Below are 25,830 nucleotides of genomic sequence, written 5' to 3' on the forward strand. Positions count from 1 at the left end.
TATTCAAATTTAGTTATAAAACTCATACTAGCCTTTTTCTATTCATATTCTTTCACATTTCATTAGCTTCATATCTATATCAATTGAAAATTTTAATGGTGGATAATATGAGCATTTAAAAGTTCCGTTATCTAAACTTTGTCTATTTGCACTTGATATTTTTTAACAGCTCATAATTGACAATATATTAATTTTATTTTTAGGACTCTTATTTAGTAATAATAAAATAAACATGCCAAAAGCTATTTTAAATTTGAATGAGAGGAAAAAATCACTTAGTTCCCCGCCCCTATTAAAATCCAAATAGTATGAAAATGGCAAATGACATTTATTTCTAACAAAGTCAAAAGATGCTTACATAGCCAGAATACCAGAGGTAAAATATTGAACTTGTTGCGGTATGATTTTGAGAAGTTACTAAATAGGAAAAAAAATTGTAATGTTAATGAAATTTGTTTAAAAATAATAATCAAATTACATAAAGGTAAAATCACAATAAAATTGAACAATTCGTCCAATTAATATTCCGCAATATTGAATGTTTAAAATTCATCCAAATCAATCTCATTTCAAATATGTTTGAAATGTGACACTGGTGTGTGACATTATTACTAAAGCTCTAAATTATCTTCAAGGGAGTCACTGTTTTGTATCATCATACAGTTCATACTTAGAAAACACCCTTTCTATTTTTCTTATAGTGTCTTATTTTTTAAAATCAATTTAATACTCTATACTTGTCATTCATTAAATAATACATTTTGCCACTTCTCAATATTCATAATTGCATGATTTATTTTTAATATATTTAGTAAATAGGTCTCAATATTTCAGTAATTTATTTTATTTAAATTTAATTACTACAAGAACTAGTACTTTTCCAACCATATTCTTTCACATTTCATTAAATTCGTGTCTATCTCAACGAATCACTTAATGATGGACAATGTGAGTCAGTTATCTAAACTTTGTCTATTTGCACTTTATATTTTTTGAACAGCTCATATTTGACAATATATTCTTTATTTGATGGACATTTTTAGTATAGTAATAAAACTTATATTTTTCTACCTTTATTCTAGTCACATATTTTCGCATTTCATTAAATTCGTGACTATCTATAACGAACTACTTAATGATGGACAGCGTGAATATTCAAAAGTCTCATTATCTAAACTTTGTCTCTTTGCACTTTATATTTTTGAACAACTCATAATGACAATATTTTTATTTAAAGTAGACTTTCTAATATTTAAAAATGAAAATGGGTAATGATAATTAATGTTATTCACTTAAATTCGAATGAGAAGAAAAATTAATTTATTTTACCACCCCAATTTTAAAAAAATGAGAACAAAGTCAAAAGATGCCTACATGGTCAAATTTCACAAGTAGAGAGAAGGGGTAAAATAGTGAATCCGTTGCGGCACTGAACAAAAAGAGGGGTAATATGGTAATTGGAAGACTGGCATACCCCTACCCTACCTTACCCCACCTCGCCCCTTCCCCGCTCTTCTCCGAATCACTACACACCGATTTCAAGAATCCCCGCCGCGAAGTTCCCCCTTCTTCTCCTCTCTCTCTTCAATTTCTGAATTGCTTTAACCAAAAAAGTAGGCGGCTTTCGCCTCATTCTCACAACTTCACCTCTTGCATACGTTACAAGCGAGTGAATTACGTTTTCCACCAAACAAATTCGTCATCACTCGTCGCTCTCCGTGTCCGCTTTCACCAAATTGATTGCGTCGCTCCTTAACCCCTCCCTTCATTCACCCCACTCAATTCTCGTCGTTTTCCACCAAACTCCCGCTGCTCTCTTCATATTTACATTTTAATTACTCGGTGCTGCATTAGGAGCTCAACATCATTTGAGTAATCGAAGCAGAAACCGAGTAATTGAAGCTCAAAACCAATACCGCGCTAAAATGTCGTTCCAAATCGATCTGAACGAGATGCCAATTTCGTCACCCCGGGAGGCACCCGACGACGCCGCACCGCTTTCTTCCGTCTGTGTGGTGTGCCGGAAAGGGGTTCCGGTTGGGAATGTTCCCGACAAAGTCACCGGAGAGCTGCGCCTGGAGAAAAAGTGCTTCCAGTGCTTGCTCAGGAACGACACCGGTGCTGCTGGAGGCGAGGCCAGGCGGCTTGACATCAATGCACCGCCTCCACGCGAGGCAGATGACAGAGAAATCGTCAGGACTGCAGCCGGCCGGCAAGGGATCGGTCGGGGGAGGTATGACTGTTACTTTTTGGTCCACCCCCTTCCTTTTCTTTACGATATTTTCAAGTTAATTATTGACATTCCTGCTGTTTATACAATGCTGTTGAATGTTAATGGTGTATTTCACCGTTCCATGTGCCAGGACTTCGTGAATCCTTTTGTTTTATTTTCTTCCTTGGTTCCTTTGTGTTATGCTTATGCTTATCTTACTAGTTTTTGTTCTTTGGATTAGTTCTCATCTTTCTATTTAACAGTTTTCCTTCCCTTTTTTTTCATTTATAAATTAATTTATTGTGTTTAAGTTTGTTAAATGCTTGTGTTATACCCATACTGTATGTGCATCCGGTAGAATAATTTTTGAAACGTTTGTCAAATATCACAAATTTTGTAAAGATCTACGCTCTTTAAAGTAATAAGCATAGCTGAGATGTTAGGCAATGGAGATTGATCATATCCCAAAAATCAGATACTGGAGTAAAGTATTACCATGTCCCAAAGATCAGGTACTGGAGTAGATGTACATCCTATGTTATGGAGGACACAAATTTGACATGTATGTGAGTAGGATTGGTGCTCGGCATTCTCCAATCTCATAAAGAACATGTATTGATTCTTTGTAACAGTATGTATAAAATCTAAAGTGCATTCTCTTCAAATCTCGATCTATTTTGCTGTTTAAAACTTCCTTGCTCTTAAGTTTTAAAGTGGATCCCCCATCAGGTGGACTTTTTTTAAATCACAATGTTATAATGTTCAGGCAGAGTAGTTTTCTCCCCCCATAAAGTTTTTGATTTTTTAATAGCAAGGGTCAAAGTCTGTAAAATCTCAGATTTTTTGGCTAATATTGAGTTACCTCTGGCTCCAAGGCCAAGCAACTTACATATGAAGCTTCTTTCTCCTCAAGTTTTTTGACTATGATTAGTTCTAAAATTAACTACGCACATTTCAGAAATTGATCCAAAAAAGATACCACTGTGATTCATATGATTCATTCCAGTTCAATTAAACCATGATAGTTGAAGACGAAGAATCTAAAAGAGCATACCTCTCATCTATGCGAACCGGTCTTGAAGTTTCCATTATTATGGACAAGGCATCACAAGGGACCTAAGGACAACGGGAATAGAAGATCGTAATTTTTGGTCCTATCCTGACTCGTGATCTTCTATGCATTAATTGTTGCAAACTTGAGAAACAAATGAAAAGGAGGCAGAATAGCTCACTTTTCTGATCATCAATCCGGATCTTCGTTGAAGTTGCAGAAAGAGAAATGGGAGAAAGAAGTGGTAGGGGGTATGTCAAATGCGTCAATGACAACTTCGTGTCATGTGTAGTACAAAAAATATATATCTCTTTCCTTTTTCAAGTAAATCCCTCTTTCCTATAAGGAAAGCCTCGACAAACAATTTCCGTTCAATACAATATTTTTCTAATGCTCATTACTCCAACTTCCAGGGTCAATTATATAGTAGTATTTTTTACAAGGAAATAATATTCCACATCGCTTAACTGCCATATCCACTAATGATAATGGCTACATTGTATACTCACCCCACCCTTTTAGTTGCTTCTTCAGTGCACCAAAGTTGGGTGTGTTTCAATTCATGGCCCCTCGGAAACAGCATTGTCCTCAGACCTGTAGGCTGGGCTTGAAACTATAACACTTTACATGCTTTGGTGGTAGATCATACTCAAGTTTACGGACGAAGTAAACAAGCAAATTGAAGATGACTAAGAACATGAAAGATCAAATGTTGCACCTTGAACCAAGGAGGGTTGGCAAATGCGTCATTGACAACTTCATGTCCTTTGTAGTATAAATATATAGCTCTTCCCTTTTTCAAGTAAAGCCCTCATTCCTATAAGGAAAGCCTCCACTAACAATTTCCGTTCAATGCAATATTTCTCTAATGATCATTACTCCAACTTCTAGGGACAATTATATACTCCCTCATTTCCAAGGTAGATGTCACACTTTCCTTTTTAGCTTTTCATACAAAAGATGTCACAATTTTTTTTTGGAAAAAGTTATCTCTCATATTAATATATAAAAATATATATTTTCTCTCCACTTAACATAAAAAACATCTCCTAAATCTCATGAAGACTCACCCTCACCCTTTTAGTTGCATTTTTAGCCTTGTCCTCACACCTGGACGAGGAGGAGGCTAGGTTTGAAACCATAACACTTTGCATGATTTGGTGGTGGATAATACTCAAGTTTACGGACTGAGTAAACGAGCAAAAGTGAAGACGACTAAGAAGAAAGATAAGATGTTGCACCTTGAACCAAGGAGAGTTGGCAAATGCCTTAGTGACAACTTCATGTCCTGTGTAGTCTTCAGTGCCAACCAAAAAATTCGGTTATCTTTCTGGATCAGCCATGAAGATGGTTTGGTTCCTTTGATCTTCAATTATTGTCGGGAGTTGTAGTGCCATTGTCTACCGAAAAGGCGGGTTAGGTGTGGGCACAATATTAGATATTTTCTTGTGGTCAACTTGATCTCCTGCCTATGAAGCATATTTAATGTTATTGTCTTGGGTTGAACATATTTGGCAACACTCTGCTCATCATTATTAGCCGCTACACCCTCTTATAACTGACCATCTACTTTAACTTTGACGTCCGACTCACACACCTTATCCAAGCGAAAAGCCTGTAGCTCCTTCACAATGACATTCATCCTAATATCCCTTTCAACCCACCAACCAACGTACTTGGTCGCAATTATTTCAGACTCTTCTTTGTATGTCCGAAGCCGAGCCTTCATGTTAAGGATAATCTTGACCGCCTTCTCTGATTTGTCGATGTTTGCCCTCCAACAGTCCACGTTTACCACACCATTTGATACGAAATTGAAGGCGGGTGGTCCGTTTATTCTTGATAAGATGTTTGCAAAATAAACATATTGTACCTTGGCCATAGTAAATAGATTGAATAGGATTGAAATCGAAAATAAGAATATAAATATATAACTCTTTTCTTTTTTAGGTAATCTGTCTTTCCTATAAGGGAAGCCTTGGCTATCGGTTGACGTTCAGTACAATTTTTTCTAATGATCATTTCTCCAACTCCTAGGGACAATTATATTGTACTTCTTACAAGGAATTGCAGAAGTCTCTTATTCATGGAAATAATAATGATCAAGATAATGGAAAAATAGGAACAATCCTCCACCTTCACGTTACTGCCATCTACTAATGATAATGATATTGGCTGTATTGAAGATTCACCACCCCCACCCTTTAAATTTCTTCTTCAAGACACCAAAGTTTGGTGCATATAAAAAAAGTGATTCTATGAACCTAATCATTGTTGGTGCATAGTTCCAATCTTATACATAAAGTATAACAATATGGTAAACAAAACACATTTTCATGCAATTTTCTTATTGGTTCTTACCCTTTATCTTCTAATTTTATACTCTGCATCAATCAGCAGCTGAAGTTCCTCTGCTGCATGTGTACCCTGTATTTTTCTTATTTAATCTAATGAATCTCACATGAGGAATTTTTTTATAATGTGGTTATATAGGTTTACATAATTATTTCCTCTGGAGTAACGTTTTAATTTTGGATTACCTAGTATACTTGTATTCCCCATTTGTTAATATAGCTACATGCCATTTTTGGATATTAAGTTTTTTTCAATGTTATTAAATGGTGGCTTATGGCAGTCGACCAAACAACCGCCACAAAGGTGTGGTGGTCAGCATGGCGGGATATGTCTGTATTGCTAATATATATAAAATGGAATAAGTACGAAATAAATTTAGAAAATAATAAAAATATACTATCTCAAATCTTAGAACAGCAGTTGAAGCATAAAGTAACAATTATATAATATGTCTAATAATTAAAGACTTAGATAAACAATAAAATGTAAAGTCATTTGGGCAGCTGAACATGCGGCGGTGCAGCTAGGATGGCGGGGCACTGAACAAGCGGTGACACTGGGCAGCGAGTTCGTGAGGCTGAAGGAAGGCGGTTGGGGATAGAGAGGAAAGTACTAGTTTTTTTTTTGTGTGTGTGTAAATGTGGAGGGAATCTCAAATCTGAAAACATAACACCCTATATGAAATGGGAAATGGGTCAGGTTTTGGGCTGCTGGGTGTCATTTGGGCAATTAGGCCAGGTTTAGGGCTCAGCAACTCAAAAACGCCGCCATACACGCCATGGTGATCGCCATCATTTTTCTGCCCCATAACCTCATGGCGATGGTTTTTTTTCTTTTAAATCCACCACGATATAGCGCCATGGCATCGCCATAGCCGCTATTTAATAACATTGGTTTTGGACTAATTGAAGCTTTCCCTTAGTAAATATTTCATCATTGAATGACATGTATGACCTGATTGCTAGATTCTTTGGAATTTTCAGTTGTTTTAGTCCATGGTGCACATGATTGACATAATTCTCCTTCCATCTTTTGTTCATGTTGGTGAATCTTCATTGAGAGACCTATAACTTACCAAATATTTTGTGTTGTGTGAGTTACGGTGCTAGGCTACAACTATTTGTCAATTAGACATGCCATGCCTTCTTGGGGGTGTACTTTTTTTTTTTGCTTGAATGGACAACTTTTTGTTGTTTCTGATACATGAATGTTTCAAAAATGCCTTCTTAAAATATTAAAAATGGATCTAGATGCTCACACCTAACCAAGGACTAGTTTGTTTGAATCACTTCCTATTTCCTAAAAGGCTATAGCCATTTGTTGATGTAAACATGCATATTTTCCATGTGAATATGAACTATTTATGCCAAGAAATCTCCCTAGTATTAACATATGATTCTTTTTCCTTACTTCTTTTCGTGTCCATGTTTGCACTATTTCAGTCTTGATTTCTTCTTGATTTAATTGCTAAATCCGAGGTCACAAAAGTAAGATCTTTCTATGTTTCTTCACTTATTTGCACTTGTTATGGACATGGACTGCACAATTCTTTTGTACACTTATCCCTGAGCAGAGACAAGGTGTGAGGATTATGCTAGCTTTCAAAAAAAAAAGATTCATAGTTTTTTCTTCCTTTTCTTGTCATTGTTTGTTAAATAGTATGTTCATTGAGGCCAATAAAAGACGACTGTGTTTGGAAAGTCTAGTGATATATGTTTCCTTATGGAAACAAATTTGTTTCTGAAACTTGTTAACATATAAGCACAATCGTTGCCTTGAAATGACTTTGAGAGAATAGCCATACCGAGCTCATGATTCCATAGAGTAGCATTTGGAGTCTAAAACTTTCATGTTCTTTTCCCTTTTTATATGCTTACTCCTAAAAAAATCTCTCACTATATTGCATTTAGTGAATAGTTGATCTGTTCTTATTTTGCTGATTGGTTCTTGTTTTGGTATATATACATGATTATAGGCATGATAAACGCCTATTGCTTATAAAACTCTTCTATCTCCAAACTCCATAATCTTTGCAATTTCTCAGTGTTAGGATACTCTAGTTGCACTACATGAATAATTTTTATTGCTGTTTATCCTCCTGGAGCCTCTTTTTCTGTTCATCCCTCCCCAGTGCCTCTTGTGTTGAACTTTTATTGATTTTTATGTAATTCCAATCTGCAGAGTACAGGCTTATGTCCACCCTTCTTTCTATAGCCATCATGTGAATACAAGAAAAATAAATCCTATGCTGGATGGTATGGTGCATGGTCTCCCAAATACATCTACCGTTGCAGTAGATTCTGCGCATTCTAGATTTCGCGATGCATTGCTGCAAAAAGTGCATTCTGATGGAAGGTTAGGTACAATTCACGAAGAATCTACATTCGCTGCATGGCTCCGGGCTAGTCATACTCCACTGGAGTTTCCTCCTGCAAGTCCAAATGTGTTGTATCTACAAACCCTTAGAGAATACATTGCAGCAAGATCGGGTAATTTGGGAGAAGGTTGGCGTGTTGAATTTGAATTTTGTGACAAAATATATAAAACCTCTGCTGTTTATATTGCACCTGATGGAAGTAGGTTCAGATCTATGGAAGAAGTTGCTTTCCACTTCGGGCTGTCTTCATGCTACCACTATTTGGAGAATGGTAATGTAAGTGCAGAATCTGCCTCCGTTCGGAGTGGGATGAAGATTGACGCAATGAAGAAGGAATCACCTGCAATTATGACCGCGCAAAACTGCAGACAAAGGCAGAAAATGTCAAGGGCCAGCAAGAACCAGGGTTTTTTGTCCAGCTTAGGGGTCAAAAGTTGTCCTGGAACTACTTATAACAAGAGTGTAGGAGAATTGGGCTCCACAGAACATGGTGGTCTTCATGATAGTATCCACGTAAGTGTATTCTCAAACTACTATAGAAACTTAAATACAAGAACTTCTGTTTTTATGCTTAATCTTAATTGCATGTGTAACTGATATCTTCACCATTTATGATTAAAAATCATTTCAAATGTCATGAGTGCCAAGTGAAGTGTAGCACTCAGTGCACATACATTCAGTAGTCGACTTAGAAGCTAAAAGCAGAGCTTTGATATCCATCCTTAATTGATCAGTTATTTGTCAACTTTGCTTTCTACTACTTCTGGAGCTAGTCAGTGTGCTGGCAGAATAGGATATCTGCGGCTTTTAAAAGTTGCTCTTGGAAATGTTTTGATATCTGATTATGGCAGCTTGGGCACAGCAATTCTATTAATTAACTTGACGTTTTAGTAACTGTGAACTTGGTGTACATCTCTTGACATATATTTTCTCTATTTCCCAGGAGGACTTCCCAGTTCAGTACCATGATTTCTATCTTATATCAGCTGGCAATATTGATCCACGACCGTCATACCACAATGGAAACCAAATCTGGCCTGTGGGATACAGATGTAGCTGGCATGATAGGATTACTGGGTCTCTTTTTATGTGCGAGGTTTCAGATGGTGGTGATAGTGGCCCAATTTTCAAAGTTAAAAGATACCCATGCACCATGCAGTCAACACCAGTTGGCTCAACTATCCTTGTTAAGAAGAAGTCAGCTTTCAGCAAAGGTGATGACATTGAGGGTTTAGATGATTTAGCCGCATTCAAGATGGTTGATGATGATAGTATATCAACAATCACACTGCTAAATGAAGAAACTGCCCCATGTTTAGACAAATGTCTCTCTACTTCAAAGAGAGAAGAGGCCCATAATCCCCGCAAAGATAATTCTTCAAATTCAAATTTAGAAGTTACACCTCAGAGAACTGGCAACCAAGTAAACAAAGCTGTAGGACTAAATGATATGATTGGGGAATTTCAAGTTGAGGGCAGGTCAATATCATCTGTGTGGGAAAACGTTTCTCAAGCTTTCTTGTATGCTTGCCGTGAGATGTACAAGCAAAAGGGTGCGATCAAGTTCTTCTGCTGTCATGATGTGTTTAAAAGGAATAATGAAAACCTTGATGGTGCTGATTCTTTATCAAGGTATTGTTGTTTTGAAGGACCTGCTAGCATCCCTCCATTGGTTCAGAGTGAGAATGAGCTTAACAAGGCCTGTGAAATGCTTTCATCATGGTTGAAGCAAGACAGGTTTGGTCTGAATGAAGATTTTGTTCAAGAGATTCTAGAACAGCTTCCTCAAGTCACTGCTTGTTCAGGATATGAAAAACTGAAAGACAGAAAGCAGATTTCAGACCTACAAACAGTTGAAAGTGGGTTTCTGCAGGTTGAGCAGAAAGTCAACAATGCCTCTGAAACTTCTAAGAGATTTCTGCTAAAACTGGGTGGGATGGAAGATACTCTAAAAAGGGACCCCTGCCCTTCAGGCAAGCAACTTAACAGAAGGCTACCATCATATCTGATGGGAGATGCTCTGCAGGTGAAACCCAGTTCTCTTATATGGTATAAGATTTACATTCTGCGTGCTTATACTTGTCAGTATCTTTTTTCAGGTCTGGGAGCTAGGTTGGCGTTTCTTAGAGGTGCTACAGCTTGGGCAGCCTTTCACTTTTCAGGAACTTGAGTCTGAGCTTGTAAATCCTTGGTTAGATAGCTACCCTTTGGATTCAAGGCACGAAACTTTCGAGTCTGGAGTCGGTGCCTCCTCCAGTTGTGACAAGGCTTCTCAAAGCGGATCATCCTCCGTTGGCAGATGTACTGGTCTTCTTTTGGCGAAGATTCTTGGCTCCCTGCTGAAATTGCTCGTAACTGAGCTGTTGTCAAAAGCAGCAGTATATGTGCGCCCTAATCTTGATGCCGGCGAATCTAAATCCAAGAGAAGCAGGAAAAAGGATTTGGGCTGGCTAGCTGAGTTAAGGAAAACCAAACTTGATATGCTTCCTGTTAATGAACTTACGTGGCATGAAATTGCTCGTCGATACATTTTAGCTGTGCTGTCCATGGATGGTAATCTTGATTCTGCAGAGATTGCTAGCCGTGAAAGTGGGAGAGTTTTCCATTGCTTACAAGGTGATGGTGGGGTTCTTTGTGGATCTCTAACTGGCATAGCTGCAATGGAGGGAGATGCAATGGTAGGCATTATCCTTTACTTTGTATCATTTGATCATTATAACTAATTTTTCCAGGTAGATAAAACTCTAGAATTTTGAGTTTTTATGCTAATGCCTTCATTCTCACCACTTCTGTATGATTTTAGTTCTATGATCACCACCACTAGTTAAAAATAGGACATTGATGACTAACCCAAAAGAAAAGTAAGTATGTGAATGGTTATGGGCATCAAGATCCTCGTCTTCTTTTGGGCATCAATATCTTCACAATCTGCAGGTAAACGATCGGTATCAGGCAGCATAAGTACTAATAAAGAATGGAAGCAGAAAAAACACAAATGAACAAGAAAAGGAAATCAGTGACTGATTGGTTAATGGGAAAGCCTTTATTATTGATTTGAACTGATTGCGTATATGGTGTAAATGTAGAGCTTTCTGAGTTTTGATCAGAATACAATCTCCAAAGGCTTGCTAATGTTCCCTAATTATGTATTATACAGTATACTAGTATGTAATGAAATTGTGATGGTTGAATTTGATCGTCCTGCCAATTTGATGTTTTCTAAAAAACTTCTTCACATTCTCTAATTGTAAAATATGAAAAATGTTTTGATTAGTAACGTTGCATTGTATCTTATTGCAGGTTCTTGCAGATGCTATGAAGGAAATATTTGGTTCATTAAAGACTAAAAATGACATAATAAGTTTATGTTTGTCAGAGTCTGATGCCAATGGTGCTCAAACAATTGAGGTGAATGATGGTGTTATCCCTGAGTGGGCTCACGCGCTTGAACCTGTGAGAAAATTACCCACAAATGTCGGAGCCAGAATCCGAAATTGTATCCACGATGCTTTGAACAAAAATCCCCCAGAATGGGCTAAACAGGAACTGGAACATGCCATAAGCAAGGAAGTATACAAAGGAAATGCATCAGGACCAACCAAGGTGATGTCTTTATTCTAGTTGAAAATGATTAGATGCTTTCATTTTGAAACAATATGTGGCAGGTTTTTTTAGCTGTATATGGTAAATTAATTTGTTGCTGTTGCTTGACTACAGAGAGCTGTTATTTCAGTCCTCGCAAGAGTTACTAGTGAGAATCCACAGCAGAAGCCTGCTAAAAAAGAAAATGTTAAGATTAAGACCAACATGTCTGATATCATTACTAAACAATGTCGTATGGTGCTTCGTTGTGCTGCCGCTTCAGATGAAGACAAAGTCTTCTGCAACCTGTTAGGAAGAATTATTTTGAACCCAAATGATAATGATGATGAAGGGCTTCTTGGCTATCCTGCAATGGTGTCTCGTCCTTTAGACTTTAGAACTATTGATCTCAGGTTGGCTGCTGGTGCTTATGGTGGATCTCATGAAGCGTTTGCTGATGATGTTCGGGAGGTTTGTGATTTACTTATGACTTCACTTTTTCCTTCGTCCTGACCACTGTTTGTGTAGAGGCATTTATCCCTTTTATAATTGCTTGTCCCCATAGTTCATGGACTTGATATACAGTTTGCCTAGGCTTCTTTAGATCCTTCTGGTTGTTTGCACTTTTGTGCTTCCCAGTTTCTACTGCATTTGATGTGGACCCTTCTTCATATGGAAGCTTGAGATTCCTTTTATTTCTCAACATGCATACCTACTCTTATCGTGAAGTAAATTTTCTTGTGTATTAGCAATTGTTCGCTCATTTAAAAAATCAAATGTTCCCAGAAATACTCGTCAGGAAAGTGCTAGGCCTGATTAGAAAATGCTTGCATAAATTTTCTACTTAGTGTCTACCATTTTTTTATGTGAGATTAAAGATTTAGGACAAGATAGGAAGTTCAAAGTTCATGCTATTTCATTTTATTTCTAACTGCCCTCTGTGTTCTAAATATTAACTAAATGACAGAGCTCCTAGCAATCCTTTGTTTGGATTTTTCTTTATTTTCAGTCAGTGTTTGGATTCAACGATAATTATAATTCATTTAGAAGTAGACACAGTTCTTGTCATTGTCTTGTTTGGTATGTAGAAAATAAATAATTTTAAAATTTAAAATATAAGACTTCCCACCCTCCGTGACATAATGCCTTGAAGTTTGAAATGCCTTATTTTTGCTCCTTTTTATCTATAGGTTTGGCGCAACATACATACTGCATATGGTGATCGATCTGAACTGATTGATGTGGCTCAGAGCTTGTGGAATAAGTTTGAAGATTTGTATGAGAAAGAGGTTGATATGCTATTCTCTCAGTGCATGTGTGTTTCTTAATAATTTAGGTGGTATTTGGTATCTTGTACTACTAGTGTCTGGAAATTAGAGTTTTCTTCCATTTGAGGCGAGTTTCCCTTTTCTGTCAGTTCAAGAACTTTAATAGGTATTGGCAACTTGTGAGCATGTGTCCAACAACTTCCCACTTTTTATTCAGAAATGATTGCTGAATCTTAAGCTAATGGTGTGTGTAATTGTCCAGTCAAAGAGTGATGTGAATTTGAGTCCCAGACTATGGTGTTCATTTTGGATTTGTTCTTCTTCTTCCTGAACTTTTTATGCTTGATGTATGTTACAGGTTCTGACCCTTATCCAAAAAATGGCTAAAATTTCCAATGTTAAAGATTCAAGTGCTGATGCTCTGAAGGAGAGAGATGACATTCTTGTTCAGGTCTGTAATAATGCGCTCCCTAGAGCTCCATGGGATGAGGGACTGTGTAAAGTATGCGGCAGGGACAAGGATGATGACAATGTTCTTCTGTGTGATAAATGTGATTCTGAGTATCACAGATATTGCTTGGATCCTCCACTGCTAAGAATTCCGGAAGGAAACTGGTATTGCCCTTCCTGTGTTAGTGGCCAACCTCTTTCTTGCATTAGAACCTACGGGTCAATCTCCAATCAACAAAGCAGAAAAAGAAATCTTGGAGAATTCTCGTGCAAATTTCTGGGAGAACTGTCCAGATTAGCAAAAGTGATGGAGGTGAAAGAACATTGGGAATTCACAGTCGAGGAGGTATGTTCTCAAGATTTTTCTGAGTTCAATTTGTTTGAGAAAACCAGATATACAGTCGAATCATATGGAAAAGCCCTTGCTGTTCACATTTGTTTCTCTACCATTTTCCTTTTTGTTGATGAACAATTTTTTCCTACTCGGTGATATTCAGTAGTCAGTATTTAATGATTTTCAATAGTCCTTTAGCTTTTCTGATGAGCAATGTTTTTTTTCTTCTTTTTGGCAGAGAATATTCTTCCTGAAGTTCTTCTTTGATGGAGCACTGAACTCTGCTACTGTCCGGGATCATATGGATCAGTGTGCCTCTCAATCTGCTGATTTGCAGAATAAACTACGTTCTCTCACTTCTGAATTGAAAATTCTCAATGCTAAGGAAGATATGCTTGGTTTAAGCGTTGAGAAAACAAATTCTAGTTTATTCAACATACGTGGAGATCTCAAATCAGATGCATCGTCTTCCCAGCACGCCAACGAAAATATCACAAGAGGAAATCCATCTGAAAAGGTCAGTCTTCTTTTTCGCTCTTCTCTGGTTCCTCTCAACGTTTTGATTACTATACAGTCTTATGTGCCTCCTTCAAGAAGCAGTTAAATTAGATGTTGCGATGATTTATTGAATCAAACACAATGTCAGCAGCTTGCAGTGGAGCAAAGTCAACATGAGAAGATCTTTGTCGAAGCCCAACCATCAGAAGGACCTAACGTGCAAAATGAGATACCCATTTTCACTCAGCAGCAGCAAAGCGACCAAGGGCATACCATTGTTCTGAATGATACACAGGGTTCCCTCTCTACCACTCAGGTGCTACCTGGTAATAATTTCTCCAGCTCCACCTCTGATCGTGAGACAGAACTTGTGACACCCGCACCTGTGAGTTCCATTCACGAATCTGGGGGCCATCAATGTCCCAACCAAGTTGATATGGTTTCTCCACAAGGCAACAGCCCCAAGGTATGCACTGTTAAGAATGAAGTTACTAATTTGTTGGAGTCAATTGCTAACATAGAGCTGAAACTTGTGGAGTTATCTCTTCGGCGGGATTTCTTGGGGAGAGATTGTAATGGCAGAGTATACTGGGCCTTTTACTATCCTAATGCTCGGCCATGGATAATAGCTTGTGGCGATACAGCATCCAAAGAGAGGCCTCCCAGAGATTTTGTCAGTATTCCTGATTCTGACAAGTGGATGTATTATGAATCTGATACCGAAATTGAGAAACTGGTAGGATGGCTGAAAGAGAATAATGTCAGGGAGAAAGAATTAAAGGAGTCCATTTCACAGTTTCAAGCTAGCAAACTGAAAGACACTGTGTATACAGAAGATCACATCCTTAAAAGAAGAGAAATAAGCTATGGTGGAGGAAAAACTTTATCTGCCAATTTTTTGGCTACAAAGGCTAAAAATGCTTTGGAGAAAAAATATGGTTCCTGCAAAAGGTTTGAGGCAACAGCTATTCCTCAGAATCTTGTCACGGGAGCATGTCAGAGTGGCAGAATGTATAGATGTCAATGCCTAGAGCTGTTGTGGCGTTCTAAAGACCATTGCAGTTCTTGTCATCACAGTTTTTCTACCTCTGAGGAACTAAGCCAACATGCTAAAGAAAACTGTAAAGCTTCTTTATCTGGTTCTAAACGAAGCCAAACAGCTGAAGATACCACCAAATGCAAGAAGGCAAGAAATGTGGCTTCTCAGGAAAAACGCCTCACTAGTATTGGCATACCTCAAAAAAGATCAACAGATGAGAAAGAAATTGGTGGACGTACTTCTCTGGAAGGCTACCGTGCTGATTGCCCCTTTAATTTTGAGGAGATTATGACAAGGTTCATTGTTCCTAGCTCAGTTAAGGATGGGGTGAATGACATAGGACTTATTGGCAGTGGTGGCGTCCCGTCCCTGTTGGCAGGCCAGTCTCCCTATCTAAGTGATTCCTCACTAGCATTGAGCCTTGCAATAACAAATGAGGCCAGTTTAAGGCCTACTGATTTGAGAAGTAGACAACAGAATACTCCACCCAGTGCGGCGATGTACAGCAGGGGCTTTAAAGATTCACATAGGTCATCAAGATCTGTAGAAAATGGCCTATCTGATGAACTATCTATTGCTGGCAGATTGAAATCCATACTGATGAGTGAGAAGGATCAAGTTACTTCAGTAAAGGACAAAGGTTCATCAGTATCTGGGTTGTCAAAAAGCACTATAATTCGTGAATCTTCATCAAGACCATTAATAGGCAGAGCTTCTGAAATTTTGAGGGTTCTTAAGATGAATCTACTTGATATGGATGCTGCTCTACCAGAAGATGCTCTTAGAAAATCAAGGTCAGGTCAAGATCGAAGATGTGCATGGCGTGCATTTGTTAAATCTGCAAAATCAATCTATGAGGTTAGTCACACCTTTCTATTATTTGATGTCTTGCCAATTTGTGTGTTTTAGTTTGATATGTAGGTCCTGTAAGTTGTATCATGATGGAGATTTTCTCATTTATGCTCTCTTTAATTTTTTTTTACCCCTTCTGGTTCTCAGCATTTTATATGCCCAAATCTCAAGGTGAAATATACATGCTAATCAATAATCTGCTTTTGCGTGCAGACCATACCTTTTGTAATATTCAATAGGTCTCTTTTTTGAGTTCACTGATGCCATTTTTTTAAATTTTTTTTCCTGAAGCTTACATATCTGGTTCTTTCAAATGTTCTGACTATAAGTATCACTGTGGATTATATCGATGGTATCACTTTAGGCAAGGAATTCTATGGTCTTGATGTGCTTCACATCTCATTGTTGTTCTGTATTCTCTCTTCTTTCAGATGGTACAGGCTACAATCGTATTTGAGGACACAATTAAAAGTGAGTACTTACAAAATGATTGGTGGTATTGGTCATCACCTTCAACTGCGGCTAGAATCACTACTCTCTCAGCTCTTGCTTTGCGCATCTACTCTCTAGATGCAGCCATCTCTTACGGGGAACCGCTGCCCGGCACTGCAATGGAGGTCTCAGAGCCAAGTTGTGCAATAGATAAGGAAGTTCATGAAAGTCCAACTCCAAAGAATCCTTCAAATCCTGGCAGCCCAACGCTTCAGAATACACCTGTGCCAGAGCCAGATTCTCCTGAGAATCCAAGAACTAGGAGTAGATCTAGCAAGCGGAGAAGGGATCTGAGCTGAGACAGGAAAAAACAAGTTGGTATTTATCTGATGTCGAAATAAACTCAAACTGCTTATTTACAATTTTTTTGGGCAGTGTCCCAGACAAGTTTTTATCATTATAATCGTTGGGGGGGGGGGGGATCCTTAGACACCTTTCGGTGGAAGAAGATGAAGGCAGATATGCTTTGCCCCACTGTTTGTCATTTTTTCTGTTAGTGTGTGTACATCGAAGGAGTTACAGAGCTGATTAAAACTACAGTTTTATTGAGGCACAGGAAACAGGTTTATATGTATATAGCCTATCTTGTAAACTCAAGTATTTGTCTATGTAATTTTCAGCCTCGTTTTTTTTAATGTATGTGAAACAGTGAAAGGTCAAAGAAATGTTGTATAATGTACTACATTACGATGATTGTTTCAAAGAAACGTCAATTATATTTCCTCCTGAGATTGCAAGTATACTTATGTTTCTGTTATTCCTCTTACTGTGCTTTTTCCACTTCCTATCAGCTATGTAAATAAGGTGTTACTGGCAATCTGTCATTCACTCAAGTGCCAATGTTTGTTGTAAAACATCTAAAGTCCATTTTTGGTTTTCCGTTTTATTGTTTTGGTCTATTTTTGCATTAATTTCTCAAAACAATTCGATAGTTAAATCATAAAGAAATTTAAAAACACAATATATTTCAAAACTAAGACCTGGATTTTCCCACAAGATGAGGAAAATGTTCAAGATTGAATACAGAGAAGGTTAGTCTGGATTTCTTTGGCAATTTAATTCACTTTCGACTATGATAGTGGTCCAATGTTGGATTAATGAAAAAAGTGATTGTGGTTCCGTTTTTTGTGAAAGTACAGTGCCTTCCCTGTGTTCAAATGTCCCTCCATTTTTGTACTACTTGATAGTGGTCCCAATTCAAACATTCCATACATGTTTCCTGGTGGATGAACATGCTAACATAAATATCGAAGAAGTTGTTGGTGGGTTTTTTAAATACCGAGGATAGTTATTAAGGTAGATTTCACAAATTTGATTTCTTTTACATAGGGATATTACCACATCACAACGGTGTAATGAAATAAGTAGTTATATGGGAAAGCCGTATGGGAATCCCATGCCCAATAACCTTTGCGGTAGATAACCTCAATCAAAGTAACCTGATTCAGCAAAAAGGTAAAACGATGGTTTTCCTTTTCTCTCGCTCTTTTGATTGCACACTATTTTGATTTCGAAGAGCATAAGATAAGCACGCCAATTAAGAAACTGCACCAAAGGTGATATGCTGAAACTTACAAAATTTATAACTGTTGCAAATTATTCCATCTCCAATACAAGATATGTGTGGTGCCGTGATCAATATACGTTGATTAAACCAACATGTTTATTCATTTAGCTCAGGCCCTGGGCTTCGGACCCAGGCCAGTCTCTACCTTCTTGATCTCAAAAATAAGCATTCTCCACATCTTGAGCACAAACATTTCAGCTTCATCATCTAATATAGTTTGGAGCCTCTCAAGCATCTCACCTGCATCCACATGCTCCTGAGTGCTAGACACGATATAGTCTACTAGTGTGACCTCTTCCTCGCCCAAAAAGTCTGTTATCTTCTTTGATACCCATGGTCTCATTCTCTCATGCAGCACATTCTGTAAAGTACAAAAGTAGGTTTGCTTTGAAACTATTATGCACATTATCTTTCAATCATACCCTAAATAAGAATTCAAATCATCCCCTAAATAATAGTACTAACCACATTAACAGAAAAACTAACATAGAATGACAATTCACGAATTTCCTGTCTAACAATTCCTATATGAAATTAAATGTTTGGTCTTTAATATCATGATCTTAATGAGTTTATTTTATCACAGCCTTTTGAACAATAAAGCAAAATGAATAAAATGATAATAAATTACGCCCTCCACCCCCAGAGGATATGATTAATCAAAAAGGAATAATACGACAAAGAGGCATAGAGGTAGTCACCTGATCATAGATAGCCCAGTTGATCTCATAGGAGAACAACTCATCTTTGGTCTTTGGGATAGTGTCAATCAACTGCTTAGCATCCAAAAGCTTCTGCTTTTCTGGGGTCCTTGTTTTATTTGATCTTTCTCTTTCAGAATGATCTCTTCTGCTCTCCTCGCGGATGCTATTGTTCTCTTCCTCATGTCTATCACGGCCACGTTGGCCGGATCTCTCATGAGAGCGTCTACTTTTTTCTTTTTCTCCATCAACTTCTTTAGGATTAACAGTTGAGATACGCTTCACAAATTCTGCTGCAGCAGCCACATTAGCTGTTGGGGCTTCGGCCATGGAAGATTGAATAGCTTCCCGTTCCTCAGTTGAGTAATCAATTGGAACTAGAGGCCTCATCTTCTTTTCCTTATGTGCATCCTCATCCTCATCCTCATTAAAAACTGAAGGTACAGCAGCTCGCTTTCCGAATCCTGAAAGCCCAAAGCCCAACTTTTTAGTTGGCACATTGCTATTTTGTTGAATGTCCAGAGCAAAATTAGACGAATTGCTGGTGCCATCCTGCAGCATCCCTTCACCTGTAACTGGTAAAAGTATATGTAAGTTCAAAGGTGGTGAGCCCCAAACTGGAATACGATCACAAGTTAAGCCAGAAGAAATAAATACCTTCGTAAGTTCTAGGACTTGGTTTGAGCTCAAAGGTCTGATCAGCCTTGCCCTGGTCTTCAGCACTGATTTCATTTGGCGAGATAGCTTTCTCTAATACATTAACTGGCAGAACAGTTTCTGTTTTCAGAACCTCAAGCTGTTTCTTCTGATCTTCTTCGGCTCGCATTTTAGCTTCAGCAATTTCTTCCTCCTCTCTCACTCTGTCAGCCAGATCCTCTTCCTTCTCCCTCTGTCTTCGTTTCCTCTCTTCATCACTGATCTTATATTTCCTCTTCTTTCCATACCCATCATCACCGTCACGTTCTTGGTCCACAACTTCCCACTTCCTTTCATGAGCCCTTTCTCTCTCTCGTTCTCGCTCTCTCTTCTGCCAATGTTCTCTCTCTCTTTCTCTGGATTCCCATTCTTTTTCACGCACTTTATACCTCCGTTCATCTTCCCGACTCCTATTTTCTCTTTCCTTCTCCCTCTTAGCTCGTTCATGCTCTCGCTCTCGCTCGTATCTTTCAAGTTCCCTTTCTCTTTCTCGTCTTGGGTCACGGTCTCGATCCCTGTTCCTATCAAGCTTTCTACTCCTATCAGGAGAACCTGTTCCTGCTCCATCAGGCTCACTAGAGGGTTTGCTCTCAGCAGTCTTGTCATCATCATTTTTGTCTTCTGTATCTGCATAATGAAGTGTAAGCATTTCATCAATGTCTGGAACAACTACTATGGCATGGAAACAAAAAGTCCTGGACAGATTATCAGGTCTGTTAGAATTACATACCGTTCTTCACCCCACCTTCTGGTTCTCTATCCTTTGAACCAGAAGGCTGCTCTGAGTTTGAGTTTCCAGGTCCATCAATAAGTGTTTGTGGGGGTGGGGGTGGAGGAGGAAGTGGTTTGTTCTTCAGCCGTTCCTCTAACATACCTGTGAGCTTCTCGCAAGCATCACGGTCTGCATCCCTGTCTTCATCAGTTACAAGGCTAAAACTGCCAGCCTCAGGATTTTCCTTATTCGGCTCACTGTTATCCTTTGTCTGTTGTTCATCCGATGAAGGCTTTAGAGACTCTTCAGTCAACTTAACAGCTTTGTCAGTATCAGAGCTCGACTCTCTTGCTTCCTCTTTGTCTGAACCATCAATTGCAGATTCCCTGGCTTTCGATCCTTCTATCTTTTTCTCTACATAACGCTCAAGATATTTCCGTGTTGTTTGATTAACATTTAACTGCAGACCATTAAGTTGATAATAAATCAGCAGAAGAGCAAAAGTCCTTCTCAACTTTCATAGTTGGGAGGGATATATGATGCACACAATACACATAAGAGTAACCAAGTACGTGAACCAAAAAGCCAGAAACGTCAACAACTTGTAGTATAAGATTTCTAATGTAAGAGAAATTTGTAGCATGAGGTATCAGCATCTTGCATAAATATGATGAGGCTAACACAGCAAAGTTGAAGAATTACGTATATCTCTAACAGAAGGCAGTAAATCATACCATCAACTCTTGTCCATCAACTCTTAGCTTATTAAGTAGTCGCAATGCCCGAAGAACTCCTTCAGCAGACTCAAATTCACAAAACCCAAAACCTTTCAAAGTTCCAGTGGGGTCTTGTGGACGTTTCCAATTCTTTACTGGCCCACAAAGCTTCAGAAAGAGTTAGAAGTCAGGCTTGGTTGATATGAACATCAAGCTATATTATTCAAACAAAATTTCATACATATACAAGTTGAATCCCACAAGAGAAGGAATGGAAGAGAACAATATTTCAAGATACTACATCAAACCTGCAGGAGAGACAACATGAAATCATTTTCCACAGTTGATGATATCTTCCCAACATATACAGTCGTCTGTGGCTCCTCTGCTGATGCAACGCTTGGAGTAATGGGTCTAACAAATGGAGGAATAATTGGACCACGAATTCCGATAACTGGAGGGCGTGCCAATGGTGGCATAACACCAACCAATGGCCGCAGAGGAAATGCTGGCCGAAGCATTGGTGCATAAGGAGAAGGATAACGAGGTACTCCTGCATGAAGAGGCCACAAAAACTAGGCAGATTGTCAACAGCATGCTAATCAAATTACATATCAACTGACTATAGATTGAATCAAGCATAAATAGATCTAACAAGATGAATCAACCGTTGTTACCAAAAACATCAAAGCAATAAGAGATTGCAGCACAGGCATGACAACACTCACCAGCTGAACATATAACCTGAAGGAACATCAAGAAAATAACATTGGGATTCATGATACAGGAAATGCATGAACAGGGCATACCTTAAGCATTGACTTGCAAACAGAAGGCATGCCAAAACTATCCAATTGGAGGCACCATAGGTGAAGGTTTAATTCGAGAAGTGAGATGACTAAACCAAATTCTCACTCAAACCACAACACATTTCAGACATAAAACTAGTATTTAAGGCTTGATTTCTTAATTACATGCATAAGAAAAATCACATGGGAAGATTGTATGGTTAGGATGATTTTGATACCTTGAATGAGAGGCATAGCTGCACTCAACTGTTAGCATAGTCTGCTGTCGCCAGTTCAAAATTAACATCCCGTAAAAGGGCTAAACATTTTTATCACTACAGTAATAGCCTACTCAGTAAACAGCAAACCAGAACCACTTAAGATTGGAATGGAAAAATCACATTTTTCAGTCATTAATTTTCAAATATCCTATGTTTTTCCTTATTCTATTCTTTCTAAAGCATTGGACTTGCAACATCACTATATATTCCATTAGAACAAATGCAGTAGAAATCAATGAAATCAAGCAAATTAAAAATGCGTGCATACCAACAAAAGGAGTTGAAGTGTGAGGGATACTCAGTCTCTAATGAAGCCTTCCAACCTTTCCCACCGTTAACAATCATGAGACACTGTAGAGAAAACATCTCGTCATCGATACCCCTAATCTGACTAACATGTACCCCTCCCTATCCCTTATGCCTCGTATACTCTTTCTGTTAACACATTGTAAAATACAGCATAGCAGCACACTTATGCCCATAAAATCAAATCAATTAGGGATCGGTTTTCTTAAAGCATGATACTTTGTAATGATCATGAGAGGTGATTCAGCTAATAGCCCAATTTCGTTATAAATCCACAAGAAAGTGCATCACTATGCAAAATTAAGACACACACACACAACTCATATATCCAGTCTTGTTCAGAGAAAAATTTAATCGTAAATAGAGAGAAAACCCACCCGGAGGCATGGCACCTTGGTGAAGAGGCTGAGGCATACCAGGGTAGCCATTCGACATAGGCGGCCCGTATCTCATAGGCTGACCGACCATGGCATAAGGCGGCGCCATCACCGGATGCACCGATGCCAACGGGCCGTTCCCAACCGCGGGAGCTGGTACCACTCCTGGAGGTGGAACACCAGGAGCCTGGTAGGGGAGGACATGTTGGAATTGCGGGGTAGCGGCGCCAAGCGTCCCAGCCGGGCGGAAGGAGGGCTGCATCGCCGGTGGAGGAGCAACGAGAACTGATGGAGGCGGAGGGCCGCTAGGACTAGGGTTTGGAAATTGGGGAAGCGATGTGGGAGATGGATCAGATTGGGCGGTTCGAGATTCAGGTTCGGGTTCGGATTTATGGAGAGCGGGATTGTGATCGGCGGCGACGGCGGTTGTTTCCGGCGCTGGCGTTGGATCCGCCATTGGTAGATGATGATGAAGTTGTCGCTTTTCCAGTTCTGGGGGTTTTCAGTTTTCACAGAACGCTTAGATTTCTAAGCCCTAATTTGGGTTTTGTTGGCGGTATATGTTCTGACATGTGTGCTCCTGATTAGACTAATTACACCATACGTCAAAATGTTTCATTAATATTTTATTAATATTTTAAATTAATACAAAAAGTTTTATGTTAGAATATTACATACAAAAAGTTTTATTAAGGTTTTTAATTAGTATATTATGTTAAACTCTTTAACACCGTTAATTTGATTAACTCTAAATCATCCAACTTATCATTAGAATAATAGTAAATGAAATAGAGTTTACCTTCAAGAAGATGAAATAACTTAGCTTTTCTCTCCTAATTGCTTCAAAAAAATCTGATAGCTTCTTTCTGTGAAAAATAAGTAAATTGTCTACTTTTAGGAAATGTTTGGCTCAAGTGGTTTACACTTTTGAATGTTTATTAATTGTGGAATTTAGATTCTTAGATTTGATTCAAAAGTATTTCAACTAAAATTTTTAGTCTTGGTTTATGAATATTTAAGGATGGGATTCAAAATTTTGATTTGTAGTTTTGTTGGTATTTTAAGAATGTGTTTCAAAAGATCTTGTGAAGGAGCTGGGAACATTAATATATACTCCATTAATATATCGTAGATTAAGCAAGTGTGGTAATACAGAGATGCATTAATGGAGCTTTGTGATACATGTTTTATTAGAGCTTTGAACATTAAAGAAGTTAAACGGTGTTAAATATTTTAACATAATGTACTAATTAAAAATCTTTATGAAACTTTTTGTGTGAACAATGCTAACTTAAACCTTTTGTACTAATTTGAAATATTTGTGAAACATTTTGTATATATGATGTAATTACCCCACAAGAATCATATCCATTTTTTTTTTCTAAGTAAGGATCGTCTCCGGTGAGATTTGGTCGAACCAGATAGTGCATGACTGATGGTACGATCTAGCTCTAATACCAATTGTTACAATCTCTCTATGATCGCTGGACAACGACACTATTAAGTATGCTAGGAATATTGAGTAACTATTAAAGATACAAAGGGTGGGAATCGACACCCTTGAATACACATTCAAAGAATTGAAAACAAGACCATATAGGAGTAATTCATTAAACAATTATAGCTCAATCAACAACATAGTTTTAATATAATAACTAAAAATCTGTTTTTTTGATAAGTCTGATAAAAATGCTTAAAGAACGTTACTTAAAACACATTCAAAGAAATCCTAATTTTCTAAAGCTACTCCAAAAAAACTAAAGCTAATAAAAATAAGGGTAAATTGCTTCTAAAATCGTGAACTTTCACGATAATTTGGTATTTCCCATAAACTTTAAAAGTTGCATTAAAAATCATGAACTTTGCCGAGTTGTGCAAATTTCCCAAACGACCCGACTCGGCAGTTTTCCGGCATAAACTTATCTTATGTGGCAACATGAAACGTGACTTGGTAGCCGGAACACAAAACGACGTCGTTTTGTGTTGGTTGAAAAAAAATTAAAATTTCAAAAAATCAGTCAATAGTCAACTCCCTTCTCCACTCTCCTCACTTCACTTCACCCAAATCAGTCGCCTTCCACCTCCACCATCATCTACCGCCGACCGTCACCTCGGCGATTTGCCGTCGGAAAAGTACCGGAGAGTCTCCCCTCTCCGCTATCTCCCTCGCCCGACGGAGATACCCAACAGAGAAATCCCCAAAATCCCGTCGATATTCAATCGAAGCATTCAGCGCTTCGGACACCGGCGTTTTCGTCTCCGCCGACAACGGCGGCCCCGGCGGATTGACGGTGACGAATGTCACGCCGTAGGAAGTCCGATATCCGCCGATCCTCCCGTTCAACGATGATGGGGTGCGTACTAAACAAGCCCAACAGCAATGACGGCCCATCAGCCCAAAGCCCAAGGAAGAGTATGAGTTCGGCATTACCAAAGAGTTCGGCCTCAGCCTACAGCTCGGTAAAAGCCAACCTATCAAGCTCTGCTCTCAGGTCGGCATCAAGCTCTACTCTCAGATCGGCAACCAAAGCAGGAGTATGAGTTCGGCATTACCAAAGAGTTCGGCCTCAGCCTACAGCTCGGTAAAAGCCAACCAATCAAGCTCTGCTCTCAGGTCGGCATCAAGCTCTACTCTCAGATCGGCAACCAAAGCAGTTCGGTCTCAGTATTCGACCGAACAAGGAGTTAGTGGACCCATACAGGATGTCCAACACACCCACTACCACGTGGTGTCAACTCAGGCCACGATCGTAGGCCATGACCTACGCTACATCCACGATCTTAGGCCATGACCTACACGACATCCACGACTTAGGGTGGTGATGCAAGCCACGATCTTAGTCCAAGATATAAATGGAACTTAGATCTGATATGAGGGGGTTAAGCTCTCTAGAGATAAAACACCATATAGCAAATAGCAAGTTTGTATTTGTAAGCTGTAGAAAACAGATCAAGCAATACAATCTTGCCCTCCCTTTTTCCCGTGGACGTAGATTTACTTCAGTAAATCGAACCACGTAAATTCTTTGTGTCTGTATTTTCATTCTCTACCAGCATTTGCTAACATCAAAAATTCGCGGATCCATCACTGGCGCCGTCTGTGGGAAACAGAGAACAAAATTTGTGATAAAGCGAATTTTTGATCCATTTTTTTCCACCCAAAAAATGCATACCAG

At 38.6% G+C, this 25,830-nt stretch overlaps 2 protein-coding genes across 12 annotated transcripts; one reads left to right on the plus strand and one right to left on the minus strand.

Moving 5' to 3' along the window:
- Nucleotides 1-1,537: 1,537 nt before the first annotated feature.
- Nucleotides 1,538-17,232, plus strand: LOC121798208 (methyl-CpG-binding domain-containing protein 9-like). 2 transcript variants are annotated; one of them, XM_042197085.1, is made up of 12 exons: nt 1,538-2,233; nt 7,800-8,508; nt 8,939-10,021; nt 10,095-10,673; nt 11,296-11,598; nt 11,713-12,048; nt 12,768-12,866; nt 13,204-13,641; nt 13,868-14,146; nt 14,279-14,593; nt 14,666-16,024; nt 16,450-17,232. In XM_042197085.1, the coding sequence occupies exons 1-12, from the start codon at nt 1,926-1,928 to the stop codon at nt 16,807-16,809; spliced, it is 6,168 nt and encodes a 2,055-aa protein (XP_042053019.1). In that variant the 5' UTR covers nt 1,538-1,925; the 3' UTR covers nt 16,810-17,232. The 2 variants fall into 2 exon arrangements, with proteins under 2 accessions (XP_042053019.1, XP_042053018.1); XM_042197084.1 differs by having other exon boundaries at nt 14,279-16,024.
- An 815-nt stretch (nt 17,233-18,047) lies between these two features.
- LOC121798209 (RNA-binding protein 25-like) lies at nt 18,048-23,188 on the minus strand. Of its 10 annotated transcripts, none has more exons than XM_042197095.1 (9): nt 22,655-22,796; nt 22,240-22,322; nt 21,631-21,646; nt 21,211-21,455; nt 20,921-21,070; nt 20,205-20,646; nt 19,436-20,101; nt 18,779-19,353; nt 18,048-18,438 (listed from the first exon to the last, which is right to left on the minus strand). In XM_042197095.1, the coding sequence occupies exons 4-9, from the start codon at nt 21,421-21,423 to the stop codon at nt 18,187-18,189; spliced, it is 2,298 nt and encodes a 765-aa protein (XP_042053029.1). In that variant the 5' UTR covers nt 21,424-21,455; nt 21,631-21,646; nt 22,240-22,322; nt 22,655-22,796; the 3' UTR covers nt 18,048-18,186. The 10 variants fall into 10 exon arrangements, with proteins under 10 accessions (XP_042053029.1, XP_042053027.1, XP_042053025.1 ...); XM_042197093.1 differs by having other exon boundaries at nt 21,580-21,646; XM_042197091.1 differs by lacking the exon at nt 22,240-22,322 and having other exon boundaries at nt 22,655-22,844.
- Nucleotides 23,189-25,830: the final 2,642 nt, after the last annotated feature.

The sequence above is a fragment of the Salvia splendens genome, chromosome 4 (genome assembly GCF_004379255.2).
Source record: "Salvia splendens isolate huo1 chromosome 4, SspV2, whole genome shotgun sequence".
Lineage (NCBI taxonomy): Eukaryota > Viridiplantae > Streptophyta > Magnoliopsida > Lamiales > Lamiaceae > Salvia > Salvia splendens.